General features: G+C 37.1%; 2 protein-coding genes across 3 annotated transcripts in view; one reads left to right on the top strand and one right to left on the bottom strand.

Moving 5' to 3' along the window:
* Nucleotides 1–330: 330 nt before the first annotated feature.
* On the bottom strand, nt 331–6,886 carry cyldl (cylindromatosis (turban tumor syndrome), like). Of its 2 annotated transcripts, none has more exons than XM_067373345.1 (15): nt 6,654–6,886; nt 5,812–6,404; nt 5,402–5,686; nt 4,798–4,879; nt 4,454–4,632; nt 4,166–4,316; nt 3,819–3,954; nt 3,617–3,721; nt 3,396–3,487; nt 3,094–3,160; nt 2,342–2,483; nt 1,994–2,102; nt 1,754–1,872; nt 1,354–1,579; nt 331–1,263 (listed from the first exon to the last, which is right to left on the bottom strand). In XM_067373345.1, exons 2-15 carry the CDS (start codon nt 6,244–6,246, stop codon nt 1,079–1,081), a joined length of 2,313 nt encoding a protein of 770 aa, XP_067229446.1. In that variant the 5' UTR covers nt 6,247–6,404; nt 6,654–6,886; the 3' UTR covers nt 331–1,078. The 2 variants fall into 2 exon arrangements, with proteins under 2 accessions (XP_067229446.1, XP_067229447.1); XM_067373346.1 differs by having other exon boundaries at nt 2,342–2,480.
* An 87-nt stretch (nt 6,887–6,973) lies between these two features.
* The window catches only part of zc3h3 (zinc finger CCCH-type containing 3), a 76,978-nt gene continuing 63,933 nt past the window's right edge, over nt 6,974–20,018 (top strand). The window contains exons 1-3 of the mRNA XM_067373817.1: nt 6,974–7,027; nt 8,615–10,148; nt 12,092–12,279. Coding sequence (XP_067229918.1) covers nt 6,982–7,027; nt 8,615–10,148; nt 12,092–12,279 — 1,768 coding nt within the window. The 5' untranslated portion in view covers nt 6,974–6,981. The remainder of the gene's footprint in view (nt 7,028–8,614; nt 10,149–12,091; nt 12,280–20,018) is intronic.

The raw sequence follows: 20,018 nt of genomic DNA, 5'->3' as shown, positions 1-20,018 counted from the left end.
GTAAATGTTTACAGTGAAGCCTGTTGCTTAATGCACCTATACTGAATGACAGCCCAGATTTATCATAAATCACTTTTACTTTTCCAGTCTTAAAGAAAGATTTCATTGGAAGCCCTGTTGTGATTTTTTTCCTCACTCCTTGTTGTCTAAACAACTACTGCTCCTTCAGTTACAGTTTAGGTTGATGTAGCAAAAGACACAAACAAGCAGGCTCATCCAGGTTTATCCCTGTTTGGTAAGGGACGAAATGTAATGAGCTGAGATCTATTGCTCACAAGATCTCACACTGAGGGAGAGAAAGAGAAGAAAACATAGAGGATACAGTTCCTGTGAATATATATTTATTTATTGTTTGATCTCTTCCATTGGAATGAAATCATATACAGCAGAGGAACACAAGAGAAAGCATAATGAATGGATGTCCAATTAAATAAATCAAAATATGTTAATAATACAGATCATTTATGACAGTGTGATTACATACAGTATGGCTCACAATGTTATTCAGTAGCAAGAAATCTTCATACAGAATGGACCTTCATATAGAAAACCCAATAACAATTGAAAATTAAGATCAGTAAGTCATCAATGCTTAATAGAAACTAAATCTTTATCTTGTCAGTATTAAATTTAAACAAAAAAATATCTTTTTGTTAACAAGAATTAGGCAGCAAGCAACACTGGGTCTCCTCAGTTCAGAAATACACATTTGAAAATAAAATATAAAAACTTTGGTAAGATTTTAAAGAGTAGAAAAGTATTATTATTTCTCATATACATACAAGGCATTTTGAGAATTGGAGTAATTTTTTTCCAAGTCTAAATCATTTAAAGGATATCAGCTGCATCACCCTCATCCAGCATGTTTAAAGAGTTATGTACCACTCACCCAGGCAATGCCATGTGGGAAACTAATTCAACAGAAAGTGGAAATATTTGACTCAAATGCTCAAAAGCATATTGTTTAATGATTCCCTTGAATAGAACATATTATTATTAGAATCCAATACTAAGCAGGTCTAGTCATAGGTAATAAGATTGCACATTCTCATTTATTGATATGTATGTGTTGATTTAATCATCGATACAGAGACATGCTCTTGCTCTGATAAAGGTACATGTAGCCGTCACAGAAGAGTCGCTTCGCCACACCTTCCATCTCTCGAGGCACTTGATTTGCCAGCTGAGCCAGAGACATATGTAGGTACTGGCCAACCTCTGGACATGCACGCACTTCTGGGATATTATAGCCATTGCTTTCACCTACAAACAGGTAAATGTATGATCTAACATGCAAACTCACCAAAAGTGTTGAACTCAAACCAAGCACACATTCCACAAACATTCACTTACCAACGCGGTCAGCCATACTATCAAAGAAGATCCAGTCAGTATCCTGAGGTCCGTATTTGACAAATGAGACATAGTGGCTGGTCTCTATGCACAGCACAGCAAAGAGCTCTAATTTCTCCCGTGGAGGAGTGCGTGGATCAGACCCTGAACTCTGTGAGTAAGAGAAGCCCTGAGGAAGATGCAGGCTTCTGGGTGTGTGGCGTCGACGCTGCTGGTGAGAGTGAACCTACACAAACAAATCAATTCCAAGATAGTTTATGTTGCATTAAAATGAAGGAAAATTATTTATTTTGAAATGTACAGTTCAGGGGGAATGATAAAATGTTTTTTAACAATACTTTTTTTACCATTATATATTGCAAAGAATATTCAGATAAATGCAGAATGTTTAACACTCTACCTGAGTGGAACATTTCAAACAGAAATATTTGAATCCTGTATCACTAAACAATGCGTCTCTGAAGCACTCAGCACACTCTTCATTTGCTAGCTGACCACACAACACACACTGCTGAGGACCTAATGAACAAACGTACATAAAAACACACCTCAGGGCCATGGACCACATAGAAACCAGGAAATACATTACCAGGAAAGCCCAGAGACATTAATATTTGTATAAACGTTTAAAACAATTTACCATCAGCGAGAAGACCTGTGATGTCCAGTTCTGTAGAAGGAATTATTTTTGGAAACATTTTGAAACTCTTGCCTGAGCGAGGCATAGTGAGAATCAGACAGGCAGGCACCTGGAGGAATATGTAACAGTTTGATCATACAATAAATTATACATATATATTGTAGCTCCACTTCAATTAGATAGCAAGAAAAACACATACAAGTTGTATATCCATTTGGGTCACACCAGAAATATTTATGCAGAGAGAAACAGTACCATCTGCAGGTCAAGCATGTAATCTCCAACCAAAATAGGACAAATAAAGAACTGAAAGCAGAAACACAAAATATGCAAAGAGAAGAATGATACCTCTGCTAGTTTCAGACTGTTGCTGAAAAACGAATGTTCCAGTAGCTGTTGAACTGTCGGCAGGACTAAATGGTGGTTGTAATCCATAAAGATTTGGTAGTAGTAACAACTTTGCTCTTTATGTCTACTTCCTGATAGGCTGCTGAAGTCAAATACAGTGATACAAATATATTAATACATGAACTCCAAAAAACTTTTTAGAAGGGATTCTCTTAAGGAGCCAAGACATATTTTGCAGAAGTAATCTCTGAAAATTTGTAGGAATCAAGAAACTTTTTATACGCATACTACATTAGTTGTTTCCAAATGGGTAGTTAAAGGCTACACATTAGGAACATAGATTCAGTGTAATAATATATTGATACTTAAGGGCCTATTTACACTTGGTCACTTCATGCGTTTTTACTGAGCAGATAGCTTAAATCTGTTCCATTTACATTTGGTCACATAAATGCTTTTCAGAAGGCATTTACATCTGGTCTTTTCACAATCAGATGGCTGTCTGATCAGAGAAAACGCATGGATTGACCAGGTGTAAATATGCTGTAAAATATTACAAAAACCTCTTTTTTTTTGTTGAGTATTGTTGTTTATAATGTAAATATATAATAGTTGGGATTAATTATTTGGCACTACCTCAAAAAATAATAGGAATAATTAATGAATTCGTGAAAGAAGCGGAAAGCTTAATTCCTTATTGTTCCCATCCCTACTGAAAAATATGATAAAATCAATTAAAAAAAGTGCCCTACCAGAGTTTAAGCGGTGGATCTAGAGAGAGAATCTCTTGCATGATGAGAGAAAGGAACTCTTCGGGATCTGCACACATCAAGAAAAACATCATGTTTAGTCAAATTCCATAAAACAGCCAAGAGATCTTTTATAGATAATGATATATAAATAATTTGTGGCAACAGCTGTGTAATATTTTGGATCTGCGTTTTGATGACTTGCAGAGAAATGTACAGTTGGACATTTTCCTTCAATATTCTGTTTGAAATCTGACATAGTTAACAAAGCTGAATATGGCTATGACATCAAGAAGATAGCGTACCCTTCTCATCTGTGGTGTAAGTGGGGCAGCGTTCCCGATTTTGTAATTGCTTCCGAAGATTCATCACACTGCGCTCTGATACAAAACCTTGTCTGTAAATATGAGAGAAAATGTTGTTATTTGAGCTCTCCTCTATGTATATATGCACTTTAAAGGTGAGTGATACTTCTTTCAAATTTAAATTTTACAAAAAAAAAAACAATACAAAGCTGAAAGCTCACTTGCGGAGAGGATTGACAATGCTTTTTAGTAGAATGCTTTGAATGGTTTGATGTTGTGTGGACTTAAAAAGCAGAGAATCCAGAACCGATGAACAGGAAAACACACTAGATAAAAAAACAACAACAAATGAGATCATGCTATACTATTCAAATGTTGGGGAAAACTATATATTTAAACTGTGGGTCTATGATAAGTTCTAACCTGAACAGGGCAGAGTCCATATAACAGGAGTTGCAGTGACCCTGAATGCCCTTCATCTGACCAATCAATAACTTTGACACATCTTCTGTTCTAATAGGTGGTACATTCTCCTCTTCCACAGATGCAAGCGCCTTATCTGTTAAAGAGAAAAAAAATGAGGCACAAAAGTAATGTTCCATAAGTTACATTACAGTAGGTGGTGACATACACTGTGGCCATAATCTACCAGTGCAGTCCTTGAGAAAGTTTCACTTTCTACTGCTAAACACCCGACACACCCGCTTCAGGTACGTTGTAATTTAAAAAAAAAACTATTGGTGAGATCCTACCAGATAACAAGGTCTTACCAGAGTGTCCATTAAACACCTTCTCCTTTGCAGCATAGAAACGATCATCAGGCCGACAACATGACAGTTTCACAAATAAACCACTTTGAGGAGGACATTTAAAGTACTGTTTTCCTTTATATGTTCCATCACTCACTCCAATGCCTTCCTCCTAAAAACAAATACATATATTAGTTTTTTTTTTTTAAGAATTTAACAATTGGCTGGCTAGTTTTATTTTATTGCAGAACTACAGGAATTCCTGAAAGATGACAACAGTTGAACTGTTACAGTATATAAAGAATATACCACTTCCAGCAAAGCACTCTTCTCAGGATAATCAGGTAAATATCCAATCCAGCGTACAATTCCATAAACTATTTTTTTCCCCACAATAAACTGCACTAGGGAGCCAACAGAAATTTCTTCAGAATCAGTAACACCCCCCATCTCTGGGCTCTGAGAAGTGTCCATTTTTTCAGTTTCATCTGGTCATGAAAAAACAAAACAAAAAGTATTTTATGAAACTAACTCCGTTATATTGAAAGAATAGGAATTATTGTTCATGTAAATGTCCATGCCCAAGTACCCTGGTTGTACAATGTGTTCTTCTGTGTTATAAGTACACATGTGGTGGCACATGCAGATGTTACCTGTATTTAACAGTTCCTCTTTAATTACACAATCCAATGGGACGGTCATCTCTCCCCCTTGCTTCCCATCTTCATCCTTATCCTGAGAAGAGGAATGTTTTAGGAAATCATTCTGACATTTTACTTTAACACTGCGCTAAAACTCATTTTTGTGTGACAGGTGAATGTCATGTGTACATACTGATTTGTTTTTCTTATTCATACAGCATCTTTATTTATTATCTAATATCCAGTGTTTGATGCAGATCGGTAATATTCTTTTAATTTAAATTTAGTTGTAATGTTACTTTTTTATGTTGCTGTTATCAAAATTTCCCTCATGGAATTAATAAAGCAGATCTAAGTCTAAGGGAAAGTGTTCAAAGAAAGTGTTACAGGAATATTTCATCCAAAAATAGAATTTCTGTCATTATTTAATCACCCTCATGTTGTTCCATGCTATTAATTTTTCTGTGGAACACAAAAGGAGAAATTCTTCAAAATGTCTCCTTTTGTGTTTGACAGAACAAACAACATCAAACAGGCTTAGAACCACAGTAAATAAACAATTCATTTTAGAGAAAATTATTAATTTGGATCGTTCTAATGAGAAGTCAGTACTCACAGTTGATATGAGAACCATTTTACCATCTGGGCTGTCCTCTATAGCCATAACCATGCCATGGTGAGCATTTTTGTCACCAAAAAAGGTTACTCTGTCTCCAACGCTGAGAGGCTCAGTAGATGTCATGGATGGGGAAGACTGAGTTGTTAGTGGTGGTGCTGAAGGTTTACGATCCACTGGTTTGATTCTCGTAAAAGGGGCAAAAATGCCTGAGTTTTTGGAACATGTGAAGTAAGTTTTCGAGAGGTAGGAACCATCATTTTGGCCTTTTCCTGTATCTTCACCCTAAGAACAAAAGTGAATACACGACTTCCATAAAACCGTTAGTGGATAGTTTGTATTGCTCAACCTCTATTCTCTCTTCTACAATACTAGAGACATTCTCACTCACATGCACACAGGTTACTCACCTGCAGTTCCACCCCAAAGAAAACTCCTTTTATAGGACCAGAGCTGTATGTCGTGATACTGCCAATATATCGAATCACACCTTTGAGCCATTGCCTTTTATATTCCACATAAACCTGACAGCCTTTGGACAAAATTGAAGCCTCCTCTAAAGCCTCATGATCTTTCAGTGCCAACAATCGCTCCTCATTTGATTCAAGAGCTAGCAGTAATTCTGCTGATCTGCGTGTCAGTGGCTTCAGAAGAACTTTATCGAGGCGTGTATCCAATGCAAAGCCTATACGAATAACAGGTAAAACGTCTGTTTCGTTCCTCTTTTGCCTTGCCTCAAATCGTTGTTTATCTATGAAGCATATTTCACCAGCCTCTATGTGCCCACATTGTGAAGGTGGTTTTGCAGTTATGATGAAGTATATATTGTTTTCTGCTGAAGCCATTACTTGAAAATGTCACTTGGAAAACTGAAGTATGTCAGGCTTTCAGGTTGACACCAATGTTTCCAGTGTGGGCATGGGCCTGTAGCACTGGAGTCTTCAGTTAATTGTTCACTTCCTCTGAGCAATGCATATTCCTCCTGTACGTCAATCAAATACTTCTAAATGAACAAAACAACATAATTCAAGATAGATAAGATGGTAGTAAGATAGACACCCTCTGTAAAACAGTCAATAGTTCGTGATAGTATTTAACTTGTTAATAGTTTACTGATATATTGACATGGCAGAATATATGGCGAATGAAACTAAGTTTTTAAATAAGTTAACAAATCTAAAGTGACATTATTAAATTAATAATTCACAATAAAATTACGCAAACATTCGAGCTGTGTATGCTCATTACTTACCGATATCAGTAGGTACTTTCGATTTCTGTATCCAAAAAACAAACACGTTAGAAACTGTCAATCTTCTTTCAAATAAGAAATACACTGAAAAAAGGGGTTACTAGAATAAAGATGTGATTGTCAGAGGAATTTACTGCTGCTCTAAATAAAACTACTCTCCAGACATATCGTCGGTCTACAAAGTTTCGTACAACCAGGCGTAGTTCATTTTAGTCTAAACCAAAACTATAGAATCATCTGTTGAGAGATGTGTTGTGATTGGATGCTGCTTGTATACGTAATCACTGGCGTCGTCGCGGTTTTATGACAGCTGTGTTTTGGTGTGAAGATGGCTGAACGTGAAGCGCTAAAGAGAGAAATAGAGGAGCTGCAAAGTAAGTGTGAATATTTATTTGTATATCGATCTTTCAACGTAATCCAAATGTGGTTTCAGCATTTCCCCAAACCCTACGTTCGTTATTAGTCACATTTAAAGAGGCGTTCAGTAACAGTGTCGCTGACCTAACGGTTATACAAAGCTAAGATAATACTGTACTGTGTAACACCTTTTGAGATGTTTGTTTTTTCATATGTTAATTCGCTGTCGGTAGTTATTTGCTGCTTGTTGTTGTAGAACAGATTCAGAAATTATCCAGGGCAGTGCCAGAAACGAACATGACAGAAATGCCCCTTTTAAAAAAAAAAAAAAAAAAAAGTTGAATGTCTCTGGTCGTTTATCTGTTATTAACATTTGGTATGACTATTATATTCTATATAACATTCTCTTCAGACTGCCGTCACATGTATTTGCTTTCTTGATGGCTGTTAAATATGTAGTAATATAAAATGCATTTGATGAAAAATACATTAATGGCTGAAAACGATGATCTCCAAAATCTGTAAACTTTGAAACCACAATTACATCAAAATTTCTTGCAACATTGTAAGGTATAGGCCTTTATAAATACTTTATAAATACAATATATTCCATCATAGTGTTAATTGTTTTATAATGTATGCATATATTTCATAATTTTGGTTTTATGATTACATAGGCTATACTTTGCATTTGACTTTATAGTTATCGACTATATTATTTTACTTAGTTGAAATTCATTTAAAGCATTTGGCATAATTTTTTTGTTGATAATGGAAAAGTAACAACTGAAAAATCAATCCCTCACTGATTCTTGAGATAAGGGTCAAAACATGTTTTAGATGTTAGTCTAATACATTATTACAAATTGATATATTTGTAGACAAAGGTCTGATGAATAAACCATGTAAGGGAAGAGTTTTTTTTTTTTCCTCTGAAAATGTAAATTTATTCACTTCATATCTTAATTTGTGTCAACTCAGATGCATCCAACAGTATAAAGTCTTCAATTATATAATAATGGTGTTCAGTAAAGGAGCTAAGTGATAAAATAAATAGATAGATAGATAAAGTTAAAGATGCCGCTGACATTGCCTGATTTATTCACAATTATAAAAACATCCTTAGTTGACACAGTGTGGACACAACTTTGATAGACATTTTTTTGTATAAAAAAAGATAATTCAAGATTTAGGCATTTCTTTATTGTTTGATAGATCTCCATCTTTCAATTTACATGTATATTTTTGAATTTGTTGCACTTTTAATCACTTGTTTGGCAGTTTTACATTGCGATCTCATGCTGAGGACAGGTTAAATCACATGAAATTTCCAAGTACAGAGCATGTATCTAAAATAATACTAAAGAAATTAGTGAATGTCCTGAGTATACAGATTTCCTTTAGATTAAGTTTTTTTTATTTTCATGGATTTCTTAATTTAGGGCTTTTGTGTGTTGGACATGTTTTGTAACTTATCGTGAGAATCAGATCTTGCAATGATTGAAGTTTATCAAACTCCTTTTTAATCTAGTCAGTTGAGCTTGAGTTTAGTCTCATGACTTTGAATGCTGTCTAATTTCACACACTACTTCTTTACTTTGCAGACCTCATTAATGACTACAAAAGTACTCACGGTGACATTCCCTCAAGCTCTGCCCAGTGGGGTCATGCCAGACACGGTTCAAGGAGGGGCCAATGTCGGGGTCATGCCTCACACTACACACAATCATATTCATCACTGCCACAGCCGTATGTGCCTCATTCTTCTGGCAGCTGGAGGAAAACATACTCCCTTAACAACAAGACCAACAGGGCCGTTGGGAGTCATGTGTCTCACTCAGCTATGGACCATCTGAACCAGCCTCCTCACCACAATACTATATCTGGAGCCACTGCTACTGAGGATGATGTTGGACTTATTGGGAATAATAGTGTTTTATTTAAAAAGTTGACAGCTGAGCAAACCAAGGGTAAATCTGCAACATATTCACTCAGTGTCCAAAGTGCGACTTCAAAGGAGAGGAAAAGTGAAGCCAGTGGAAAAAGAACTGTGCTTATATCTGCAACAGGACAAACCGATCATGGCTGTTCATCTACCAATGAACAAACTGACTCTACTTCATCATCAGAGCCAGAAAGGAAGATAAAACCCACTTTGAAATCATCTTCAGCTGTGAACAATCCCTCTATCCCTTCAACTGTCAAACATCCAGTTCAACTTCAAGTCAAACCACACCTCCCCACTGCTGCCTTATCCAATAGGACTGTCATAATGCCATCAGGCAATAAAGATTCTTCTATAGCTTCTTCTGCTTCTAACCTTCAGTCTCAGGCTTCCTTGAGTCCCACAAAGCTCCTTCAGTCTCAGGCTTCCTTGAGTCCCACAAAGCTCCTTCAGTCTCAGGCTTCCTTGAGTCCCACAAAGCTCCAACTTAAGCTAGACTCAACTCAGACACGTATAGCCTTGCCATGCCATAAGAGATCTCTGTTTACTTGGGTGAAAAACCAAGAGATGGTAAACACAAAAAGCACACCTAAGCCAGTGACTTCTCTCTCCCCAGCCTCTGGATCCTCTCCTGGGACAGCCACTGTCAGAAGAGTCTCCGGCTCCAATAAGAGGGTGTCTCGAAAGCCTAATCTTTCCCTTGGAGCTCCTAAGACTTCAAAGTACACCTGGGTGTCTTCATCTTGCTCCTCATCAACAGATGGGAAAGCAAACACTTCAACGAAAATGTTACGCAAGCCTCTTTCTCCCAAATCTCTTAAAGCCCCTGTAAGAACCTCTCAAGGTGGACCAGAGGGACCCAAAAAAGAAAAGAGATATGCCACAACCTCAACAACTTCATCCAAAAAATCTAGAGCTGGGGGCGCATCTACATCCCTTGCTGGACATGCTAGCCGGTATCGCTGGAAGGCGGCTGGACAAAATGCAACAGCAAATGCATTTAGCTCAACTTCTAGGACTACCCATAAGGGCACAGTGTATCGGTGGACAGCAAATAAGAATGGTCAAAAGGGGGAAAAGGGATCTGCAGTGTCCTTAAGCTCAGCCCGCATTAACCCTACTACCACTCCACTGTCAGCTGGTGCCTTCAAGCTCAGGAGCCGAACCAAGATCATCAGAAAATCTTTTAGCAAGTAAGAGTTCTGCTTTGTTGAGGCCAATTCACACTGCATGGACATACGCCGACCTGCAGCAATATACACTTAGCGCCATTTTTAGTAACAGCTTGCACCACCGCAAACCCTCTTTTGGCATTAAAAACTACTGTCAGGGAAGACATGCAGTGAAAAATTTAAATTATCGCTGAAAAGGCATGGACAGTTATTTTTGCGGCTAACCTTATTGCATATGGATTTATAGGAGTCTCCCTTTCAGACACAAAATTTATGGGAGGAGAGTATTTAAATGAATCATGCAAGGTGATTTACTAAGGTTTGAGCTAGTCAATTTACTGGTATTTGCGCAATTATTTACCGCCCCAAATTAGCGTCTTAAACCAGACGCTAATTTGTGCTGCTCTTGGTAGATTGTGTTGGTCATTATGGAGATGATCTGGCTGCATCTGTGTTCTTTAATTTGCCAGTCATCAGTAAATCAAACACAGAACTTTCCACTCCCATTGGCACTTTTTTGAAATTGTTCTCTCACACTTATTTACCTTAGTCGGGTTGTGTTGGATGAGTGTGCTAGCTATCAGTGTCTGTTGCCATTGGTCAGTGCTTTTTTTTGTTGTTTGTTGGGTCATGAAATGTCTGAGGGGGCGTTTACTTGTCACCGTTTTTAACTAAACAACGTTTTTAACGACCATGGCGTTTTGGGGCTCCGAAAATGCAAACTTGGGTTTCAAAGTGCAAGTTTTTGAAAAAAACTATACCTTTATTGTATCCTAGTAATCTACAAAAATGCAAATTTTTGAAAACGGTGATGTTATGCACAGGCATATTACATGCTCTAGCTGTGTCTCATTTCGGAGGCTGCGTCCTCTGGAGGTCACTTTTGAAGTCTGCATACGTCAAAGATGTCTTATTTAAGAAAAGTAAGCATAATTAAATTGACTGTTATTCTTTGTGAGGTGTAAAATACTTTAATTTCTTTTTTATTTTGCAATCTAACGGTTACTTTTCTTAAATGAGACTGCCTCGATGATGTGTGCAGCCTTTACATGCACCCTCAGGAGGACGCAGCCTTCGAAATGTTTCTTTACAAAGAGACATCGCCAACTACTGGCCGGGCATGCATAATATAGCGTTTTTATTCCTTTTTGCAGATCCATGTGAACGGGGTCAATTTCGACATTGTTGTCATCTGTATGCACAAAAACGCAAAGGACAAACTTTTCCATTTTTAGTACATCATTGTCGCATAAATGTACCCTGGAAATGACATATTATAATCTGGTGATTGTCCGCATTGGTCAGTGTCTGTTGGTGCAGTGTGAATTGGCCTTTAAGATCATAATGGAATGTACCATAAAGTGTGAAGTTAGAGATGCACCGATATTACTACTAAAAACAGATGTTATGGACAATATCTAAATGCCTAATATTCAAATTTTATACTATTTTGACTAAATAAATTAAAAGTAAAACACTTAAAAAACTACAATCAGTTGTTTTAAATGTTACAGATACATTTAGACGTCACAAAATTGCAATGTACTGTATGAACAGATTTTTTTTAAAGTGTTATTAAACTTTATTTCATAAAATTTAAAAACCTTAAATATAAAATAAAAATACAAATAAATTAAAAAATTCTAGAAATATTTCATAGGCTGCTCTTTGTGAGTACAGTCTCTATAATTTGATTTTTAAAAATACTAAACAGAGAAACATTTTGCAACATCTTTCATCAAAAATTGCGTAAACCCTGTGTATTACCGTATATGATACCTTTAAAGTGTAAAATAGTTATTAGTTGCATTTAAATGTCCTCTAGATGGCAGCAAATAGTGCTTTAAATTTCTTTTGCACTTTAATTGAACAAACTAAGCATACTCTTAAATTGTATCGACTTCTGTAACATAAAAATAATCATAATTTTTTACAGCATGTAATGCTTGTTTGTCTATATGCAGTCCCTCCTTAGGCAGCCCCATTGTGCAGACTATAAGGAGCCAGTATTCTTTGCGTAGGAGGACACACACTCCGGTGAAGACTCCAACCAATGCCAGGCGAGCGCAGCCCAAAGTGCTGGTTTCATTTGGCAGACACAAGCTCCGCCGCCTCTCTGTTACCGCCACCTCATTAGGGACTTCAAGATCAGGTCAGTTACTATGACTGCACATTCACAAAATGCTTTGCAACTCTCAAAACACACTGCAACTTTACCTCTGCCTTTATAAACGAACAGATTGTTTTTACCCCCTCTATGACTAATTGGCTTAATTAGTAATTAACGAAAACAATCTCTGGAAAATTAATTATCGCTGCTTTGTTTGTATTCCTCTGAGAGGGGTTGAGATGGGCTTTATGTTCCCATGGAAACGCAAACCTGCTGCATTGATGAACTGTACACTGGGTGCTGTTGTCTTAATGTAGATGAGATCATGGAAATCTTTCTGTCAGTCTCAGAAACTTGCCTGTATTGTAGATCAGTGGTACACAGAGTGCACTCATTTCGCAGCCTGACCCTTGTTATTTTTTCCAAGTTTTATTTCTAATTTGTCATTTAAATTTGTTTAATATATCCTTATGGATATACCAGGTGTTTGTTTACCCTTTTATTATTCTTTACTATTTATGTGTTTCAAACACTGGAATACACTACTCAACTATTTCCCAGATTTTGCACTGATTTGTAGTCTGGACACGTTGCTGAAAGTCAGAGCCAGTCTGCAGATTTTGTGCAGATTTTGCAGAAAATTACATAGTATATGGTGATATCTACAATAATTCTGTTCAGTCAGAGGTTATTACACGTCTGATATTTTGAGCTGATTTTATAATGCATTGATTTCGTCACGTGTGTTTGAATGAAAAGTCTGGTAGTGTGTGATCTTCAGTTGTTTATGGTTTAATGTCCATTTTTCTCTGTAACAATTTACGAAGTCAGGAAGTGTATGATGCCTGGAGTTTTAAAATCGGTTCAGATTTTAAAATTTGTGAAGCACATTAGAGTGAGCATTGGTGGTAACTAGGTAGTTCTTAAATAAGATACATGTTCTGATTTGATCAGAGGTGGTGATGGGCTTTGTGAGCTACTATTTTATCAATTATCACTAGACTTGCATTGAATATTGTGCATTATTGCTGAAAAATTCACAACTTCTCTACTGTAGATAGCTTTTTAACTGCAAATTTCTGGCTTTTAACAGACTTTAAAACTTTAACACATGTGACCATATAATACAAGATATGTCTTGTGTCTGACACCTCCTAAATGTGGAAGATCATGAATTAAGTCTATTGTTTGACTGTACACCTCCAACAGAGGGCAGCATGCTCTCAGCAGCCTGATTGGTTTAAGAGGGAGTAGGTTTGGGTGTGATGGCCCGTATCCACTGGGGATAGGAGGAGTTAATTAATTGCCCAATCGGGCCGTGATGGTGTACATGTGCCGATAGCGGGTAATTTGCAGCAGTGGCCCGCCGAATACGGCTACACTATCAAACCCTGCCAGCGCTCTCACTCAGTAGATAAAAAGGAGCTAATGCGTAATTATCCCTTTGCAAATTGGATTGTTTTAACGAACTGGAGAATATAAGCCCAACCTGATGGAAAGCAATCACTGTTTTTACAGCCAACTCCACCCCCTCCACTCCCTCCACCCCATCCCTATGATGGCAAGCCGACAATATCACTGTAATCGCTTACAGTCTGTTTCTGTGCACATTAGAGTGTCAGTATTACCATAGAAATGCCTTCCTTCCCCATACCTGTAAATTTGCCTGTCTCTCTCTGATATTATTGCCACCAAGGTCTTGAAATAAGAAGTTTTGTCTTGTTCCAGCCAGGTGATGCCTCTTTGGGTTGGATGTGAAGAGAGAGGGGGCAGGCGGGAAAGACAGGGCGGGTGATGGAGGGGTTAGCCAGAGGGACTCTGTGCAGGAGATAAGAGTAGCTAATAAAGAGCAAATTGAATTACTAATGAGGAGAAAGAGGGCAGCTGCGTTAAAAACCACCACTAACTGTCTCCCCTCACTGCCATGGCCACTGCCGCGTGACATCTCTTAATTCCTTCTCTGATGAGTGCCCACCACATGTCTCTCTCTCTCTCTCTCTCTCTCTCTCTCCCTCCCTCACTATCTGTTTACCGAGGCTGGTTGGTTATCTGTTGGGGGATTTAAAGGGGCATAAACCTAAGTGAGCAGTTAGGAGTGTAATGAATTGCGGGCAGGGGAGAAGCGCCTCGATAATCCCATAAAATAGATAAATGACAGAACACAATAGTGAGGAGATGAGAGGAAGCGAGAAAAGGTGAAGAGAGGAAATGAAGCCGCCTGAAGGGTCTCAACAGAATTTTGGCTTAGGACTCTTGAGTGTTCATACACAAATAAAGGCAACTTAGTGTGCACTGATTGGTCTTCACTCTCTGCAGAACAGCTTTATATATTTGTGGATACATTTACACCCTTACAAGGTCTGCCCATTGTTCCATATATATATATATATATATATATATATATATATATATATATATATATATATATATATATATATATATATATATATATATATATATATATATATATATATATATATATATATATATACCTTGTAAGGGTCTGCCCATTGTTCCATATATATATATATATATATATATATATATATATATATATATATATATATATATATATATATATATATATATATATATATATATATATATAATCTGACTGTGGCTTCAGATCTCCTCTGATGTGTGTTTGTGTAGGCAGTGTCTCCATGTGTTAAAGCAATTAACTTCAGGGAGAGTTGCTGTGGCTTTATTTGGTATGATGTATGCACACCTCCACCCTACCCCCCTCTATTCCACATACACAAATACACACTGTTCAGGTCAAAGTTTTAACATCATCTCTACAAATGATTGGTATTTTAATGTGTATATCAGAGGGCAGTGTGTATGTTTTCCAGGTGGCAAACTCGCACATGCACATGCTGACCTGCTTGAGCATCGATATGGAAGGTTTTCGATTAAGTTGGAGTCACATAAAGTTGGACACATCACTCTTCTTGTAAATGCATACTCGCATAGTCATGTTACCGCAATTCCACAAACACGCCCATATACACACCTTAGCCCTGACCACCACCATAGGGGTCTTGTTACTGTACAATATTTGCACCTTTTTATTTACCCATAAATCTCTTGTCCGGTCTATCACAGCCCTGATCTCACTGTCATTTTACACTCGTTCTGATGGTGCCGTCCCTCACCAGCTCATGTAAAGTTTACACACATGCAGACGGTGGCTACACATGCAAATGTCAACAGCGCCTAAATATAGGCTCGTAACCTTTTATGTTTTACCAAGTTTTTGTTTTTTTGTATAAAAGAGCAATGCAGTATTTATGATCTGTGATCATATGCATCACGTCTTTACAATTTGGATGAGGTGTGCAGATATAGGAGAGGAGGTGTGCAGTATTTGAATCTGTTCATAGCTGCAGCCTCATTCACAGGGTCCCTACACAGTGTTCATTCCTCCTTATACAACAAGCAAAGGAGATCTATAGAAGTTAAGGTCATTCGATTAAAATTTGTTTGGTGGTGTCATATGCATGTATTATGTTCATTGTGAAGTGCAGTGTAAAGAAGGTAATGTTTTATGAAAGGTCTGTGTATATGTTTACCCTGTCTCATCTATTTTTTCCCTGATTTTATTCTCATGCATTGCATTCTGTCACTTTATATAGGCAGATGGTATCATTTCCATAGCTTAACGCAATGCTTTACTCCTCATGGCACAACTACACACTCAGTCAACGTAAATAAACATGCACATATCCTGGCAACCTAACATCTAGCAAGCTATGACATGACCCATTATAAAAATTATTTTAAAAAAAAATTAAAAGAAAGTCTCTTATGCTCACCAGGTCTGCATTTATTTGATTAAGAATACAGTAAACAACAGTAATATTTTGAAAAATATTATTACAATTTAAAATAACTGTTTTCTATTTTAAAGGTGCCCTAGAACTTTTTTTAAAAGATGTAATATAAGTCTAAGGTGTCCCCTGAATGTGTCTGTGAAGTTTCAGCTGAAAATACCCCATAGATTTTTTTTAATTCCTTTTTTTAACTGCCAATTTTGGGGCATCATTATAAATGAGCTGATTCAGGGTACGCTGCCCCTTTAAATCTGGTGCTCCGCGCCCCAAGAGCTCGCACTTGCCTTAAACAACATAAAAAAAAAGTTCAAACAGCTAATATAACCCTCAAAATGGATCTTTACAAAGTGTTCGTCATGCGGCATGTCTAATCGCGTAAGTACAGTGTTTATTTGATTGTTTACATTTGTTTGTGAATGAGTTTGATAGTGCTCTGTGGCTAACTGCTAATGCTACACTGTTGGAGAGATTTATAAAGAATGAAGTTGTGTTTATGAATTATACAGACTGCAAGTGTTTAATAATGAAAATAGCGACGGCTCTTGTCTCTGAAAATACAGTAAGAAACGATGGTAACTTTAACCACATTTAACAGTACATTAGCAACATGCTAACAAAACATTTAGAAAGACAATTTACAAATATAAAATATCATGATATCATGGATCATGTCAGTTATTATTGCTCCATCTGCCATTTTTTTTGCTGTTGTCCTTGCTTGCTTACCTAGTCTGATGTTTCAGCTGTGCAGATCCAGACGTGTAATCCCTTTCATAATGTTGGGAACATGGGCTGGCATATGCAAATATTGGGGCGTACACCCTGACTGTTACGTAACAGTCTGTGTTATGTTGAGATTCGCCTGTTCTTCAGAGGTATTTTAAACAAATGAGATTTATATAAGAAGGAGGAAACAGTGGAGTTTGAGACTCACTGTATGTCATTTCCATGTACTGAACTCTTGTTATTTAACTATGCTGAGGTAAATTAAATTTTTGAATCAAGGGCACCTTTAATGTATGAAACAGTGATGCTTTTTTTCTTTGGGATTCTTTGATTAATAAAAAGTTCAAAAGAACAATGATTATTTGAAATATAAAAGTTTTGTTACATTTTACAATGCATAAATATGAAGTAATATATAAAGTCATTTTAATGTATTTTTTGAGTGTGTGTGTGCACAGTGTAACAAAACTGGATGGTACTGGAGCATACAGGAAATTGAATGGATAGCCAAACATTCTCTCTCTCTCTCTCTCTCTCTCTCTCTCTCTCTCTCTCTCTCATACATATATATATATATATATATAATCGCTTTGACGTGTTCATTTAATAAATAACGTGTTAAAATTATTAACCAATTTAATACACACTCCCCGCTCCGTACCTACATTCATTTCATACACCACATGAAGCAGGGCAACAACTCACTGCATTATGTAGCCTATAGAATGCAGTTAGAATGGCCCTAAGTGCTGTTTTTGTCCCGAATAGCACAAGTGCAAATGTGATATTGATTTTATCCAACAGATAAATAAATAAGAGGTTGATATTGTGGTATAATTTAGACACAATATTGTCTGTTTTTGCTCAATTTTGTCAACCAAAATATTACCTTCAAAGCCAGAGCAGAACTGTTGTGCATCTCTGAGCAACACACAGCTGTGCTTCGTTTCTAAATTAATCCACATTTTGAGTGAATTAAGCGGGTGACCCAATGATTTTAAGGGTTAGTTCACCAAAAATGAAATTTGTGTCATTAAGTACTCACCCTCATGTTGTTCCACACCCGTAAAACACGATTAAGATATTTTTGATGAAATCTGAGGGTATCAGATCCACACATAGGCAGCAATGTCATTGCACCTTTTGACGTCCAGAAAAGTAGTTAATAACATGGTTAAAACAGTCAACGCGACTACAGAGGTTCAACCTTAATGTTATGAAGCGATGAGAATACTTTATGAATAGCCCATTCATAAAGAGAGCCACTTACTTCATTCCTGAATGAATCAGCTGTTTGAACGAATCGAATAAATAAATGACTCAATTATTTATTTATTTTTTTTAACATTTAAACCCACCTACTGGCAGTTTTAGTTTCTTATTTAGAGTATAATTTCGTTTAAAAAATAAGTTCATATTTTCATATTAAAAATATGAACTTTATTAATTTTATAATTTATTTATTTTAACGCATTCTTGCTGGAATGCCTTTTTGTATTACCACGATCCAATTAAACCCCCTGCTGGCAGCCATACACAGATTGTAAATTTTAGAGGTGACAGCCAGTGCGTCAGTCTCCACTTGCCCTTAAGCGTTCGTTCCTTATGTGGTTTGTTTGTTTATTTTAGTTTGTTTTTTGCATCACTCACTAGTTCACACTTCCTTTAGTTTCTGCCACTTTTTTTCACACCACCTCTGCTCTCTCATCTGCTGGATCTCATTCCCAGCTCCCCCCAGCTCCCGTTCTTACATATGCTTCTACCATATTGAGTAAGCATCCCAGCTCCAGTCCGGTAATGCATACCCTGTTTATGACAAATATATGTCAGCCGGCCCTGGTTTACTTGATCCACATGCCCTCCTGATCCTAGGTTAGCGCTGTGCTGCGATGCAAAGCGGGAACCCTCTTGTGTAACTCTGCAGTGTATACTGTTAGTTATAGATATGCAGTTGTATTGCAATTGTATGGATACAACAACTTTTTTGTGTGTTTACAGGGTGAAAGCGAATAGGGAAAACAAGCACAAATAAAAGCAAATATAATGTGAATGGTGGATGAATCTGAGCGCAAAAGAAATGGTAGTTATTTATGAGGACCCACACTTCTCTCAACTGTCACCCGAGAGATATTTGCTCTAAATACCACAATGCCACAGTGGTTTCATCAACTGCATTAGTCACGCTTGCACTCACACACCGTCGACCCTCAGTCTCTGGGCTGAACATTCTGCTCATTCCACCTCACTTTCTCAGGCCCTGCATGTCAAGCAGATGGGCCAACTTGCACTTTAATGGGGTGTAATCTCTCCCCTTCACCAGTGTCCACTGAATAAACATCCAACTACTCAAATTTGTGCTCTGAACGGGTCCTAGCACGCACACACCAACCTGCTCATAATGTGTCCAGCAGGCTTGTCTTTGGGAGGACCACCCACCACCTGTTAACAGCTATTGTGTGTGCGAATTTTCTACAGTATATCTCATCTTGTCTGTCCCTCAGCTGTCTGTTGTCAGTTCTTCTCTGTCTGGTTGTTTGTTTGCACAATTGCCAATAACTTTCACCATGTACTCTACATCTACATTCATCTTTGTGTCATCCACAGTTAAAGATTTTGCAAGCTTTTGCAACAACTAAATTAGAGAGACAATTTTTGAAGCCACTGACATATTAATTGCTTTATATGATGAAAGTTTTTAATGGTGTTTATATGTCTATCTGTTGTATTTAACATGCTTTAAGACAAACTATATGCAAATTCATAAGTCAACACCATTGCTGAGTATTTTCCCTTAAAAACTGCAGTAAACCAATGACTTAATCGTTTGAAATCGCTGGTATTTCTGATGTCACAAACTACCTTGTAACCAATCATGTCAACTTGCCGGCGGGCTTTAGCATATCATTAACTGACCGTGCAAGAGATTCTCAAAAGAAGGTTATCCCAGTACATTTTTCTGTTGATATGAAAAATCGTGTAGATTTAGCAAGATGGTGGGTGTATGATGCATATTACAATGTTATGATGAACTATATGCCTTTCTCCAGTGACGTTAAAGGATTAGTCCACTTTCAAATAAAATGTTCCTGATAATTTTTTTTTTCCCACTTTATATTCTATATTCTATAATTTATATTATGTAGAGCAGTTTGTCCGTTTAGGGCTACTGTAGAAACATGCTGGTGCAAACTGGCGATTTAACATGTAAGGGGACCCGTG

The sequence above is a fragment of the Chanodichthys erythropterus genome, chromosome 21 (genome assembly GCF_024489055.1).
Source record: "Chanodichthys erythropterus isolate Z2021 chromosome 21, ASM2448905v1, whole genome shotgun sequence".
NCBI lineage: Eukaryota > Metazoa > Chordata > Actinopteri > Cypriniformes > Xenocyprididae > Chanodichthys > Chanodichthys erythropterus.
This window is presented reverse-complemented; position numbering and strand designations above follow the sequence as displayed.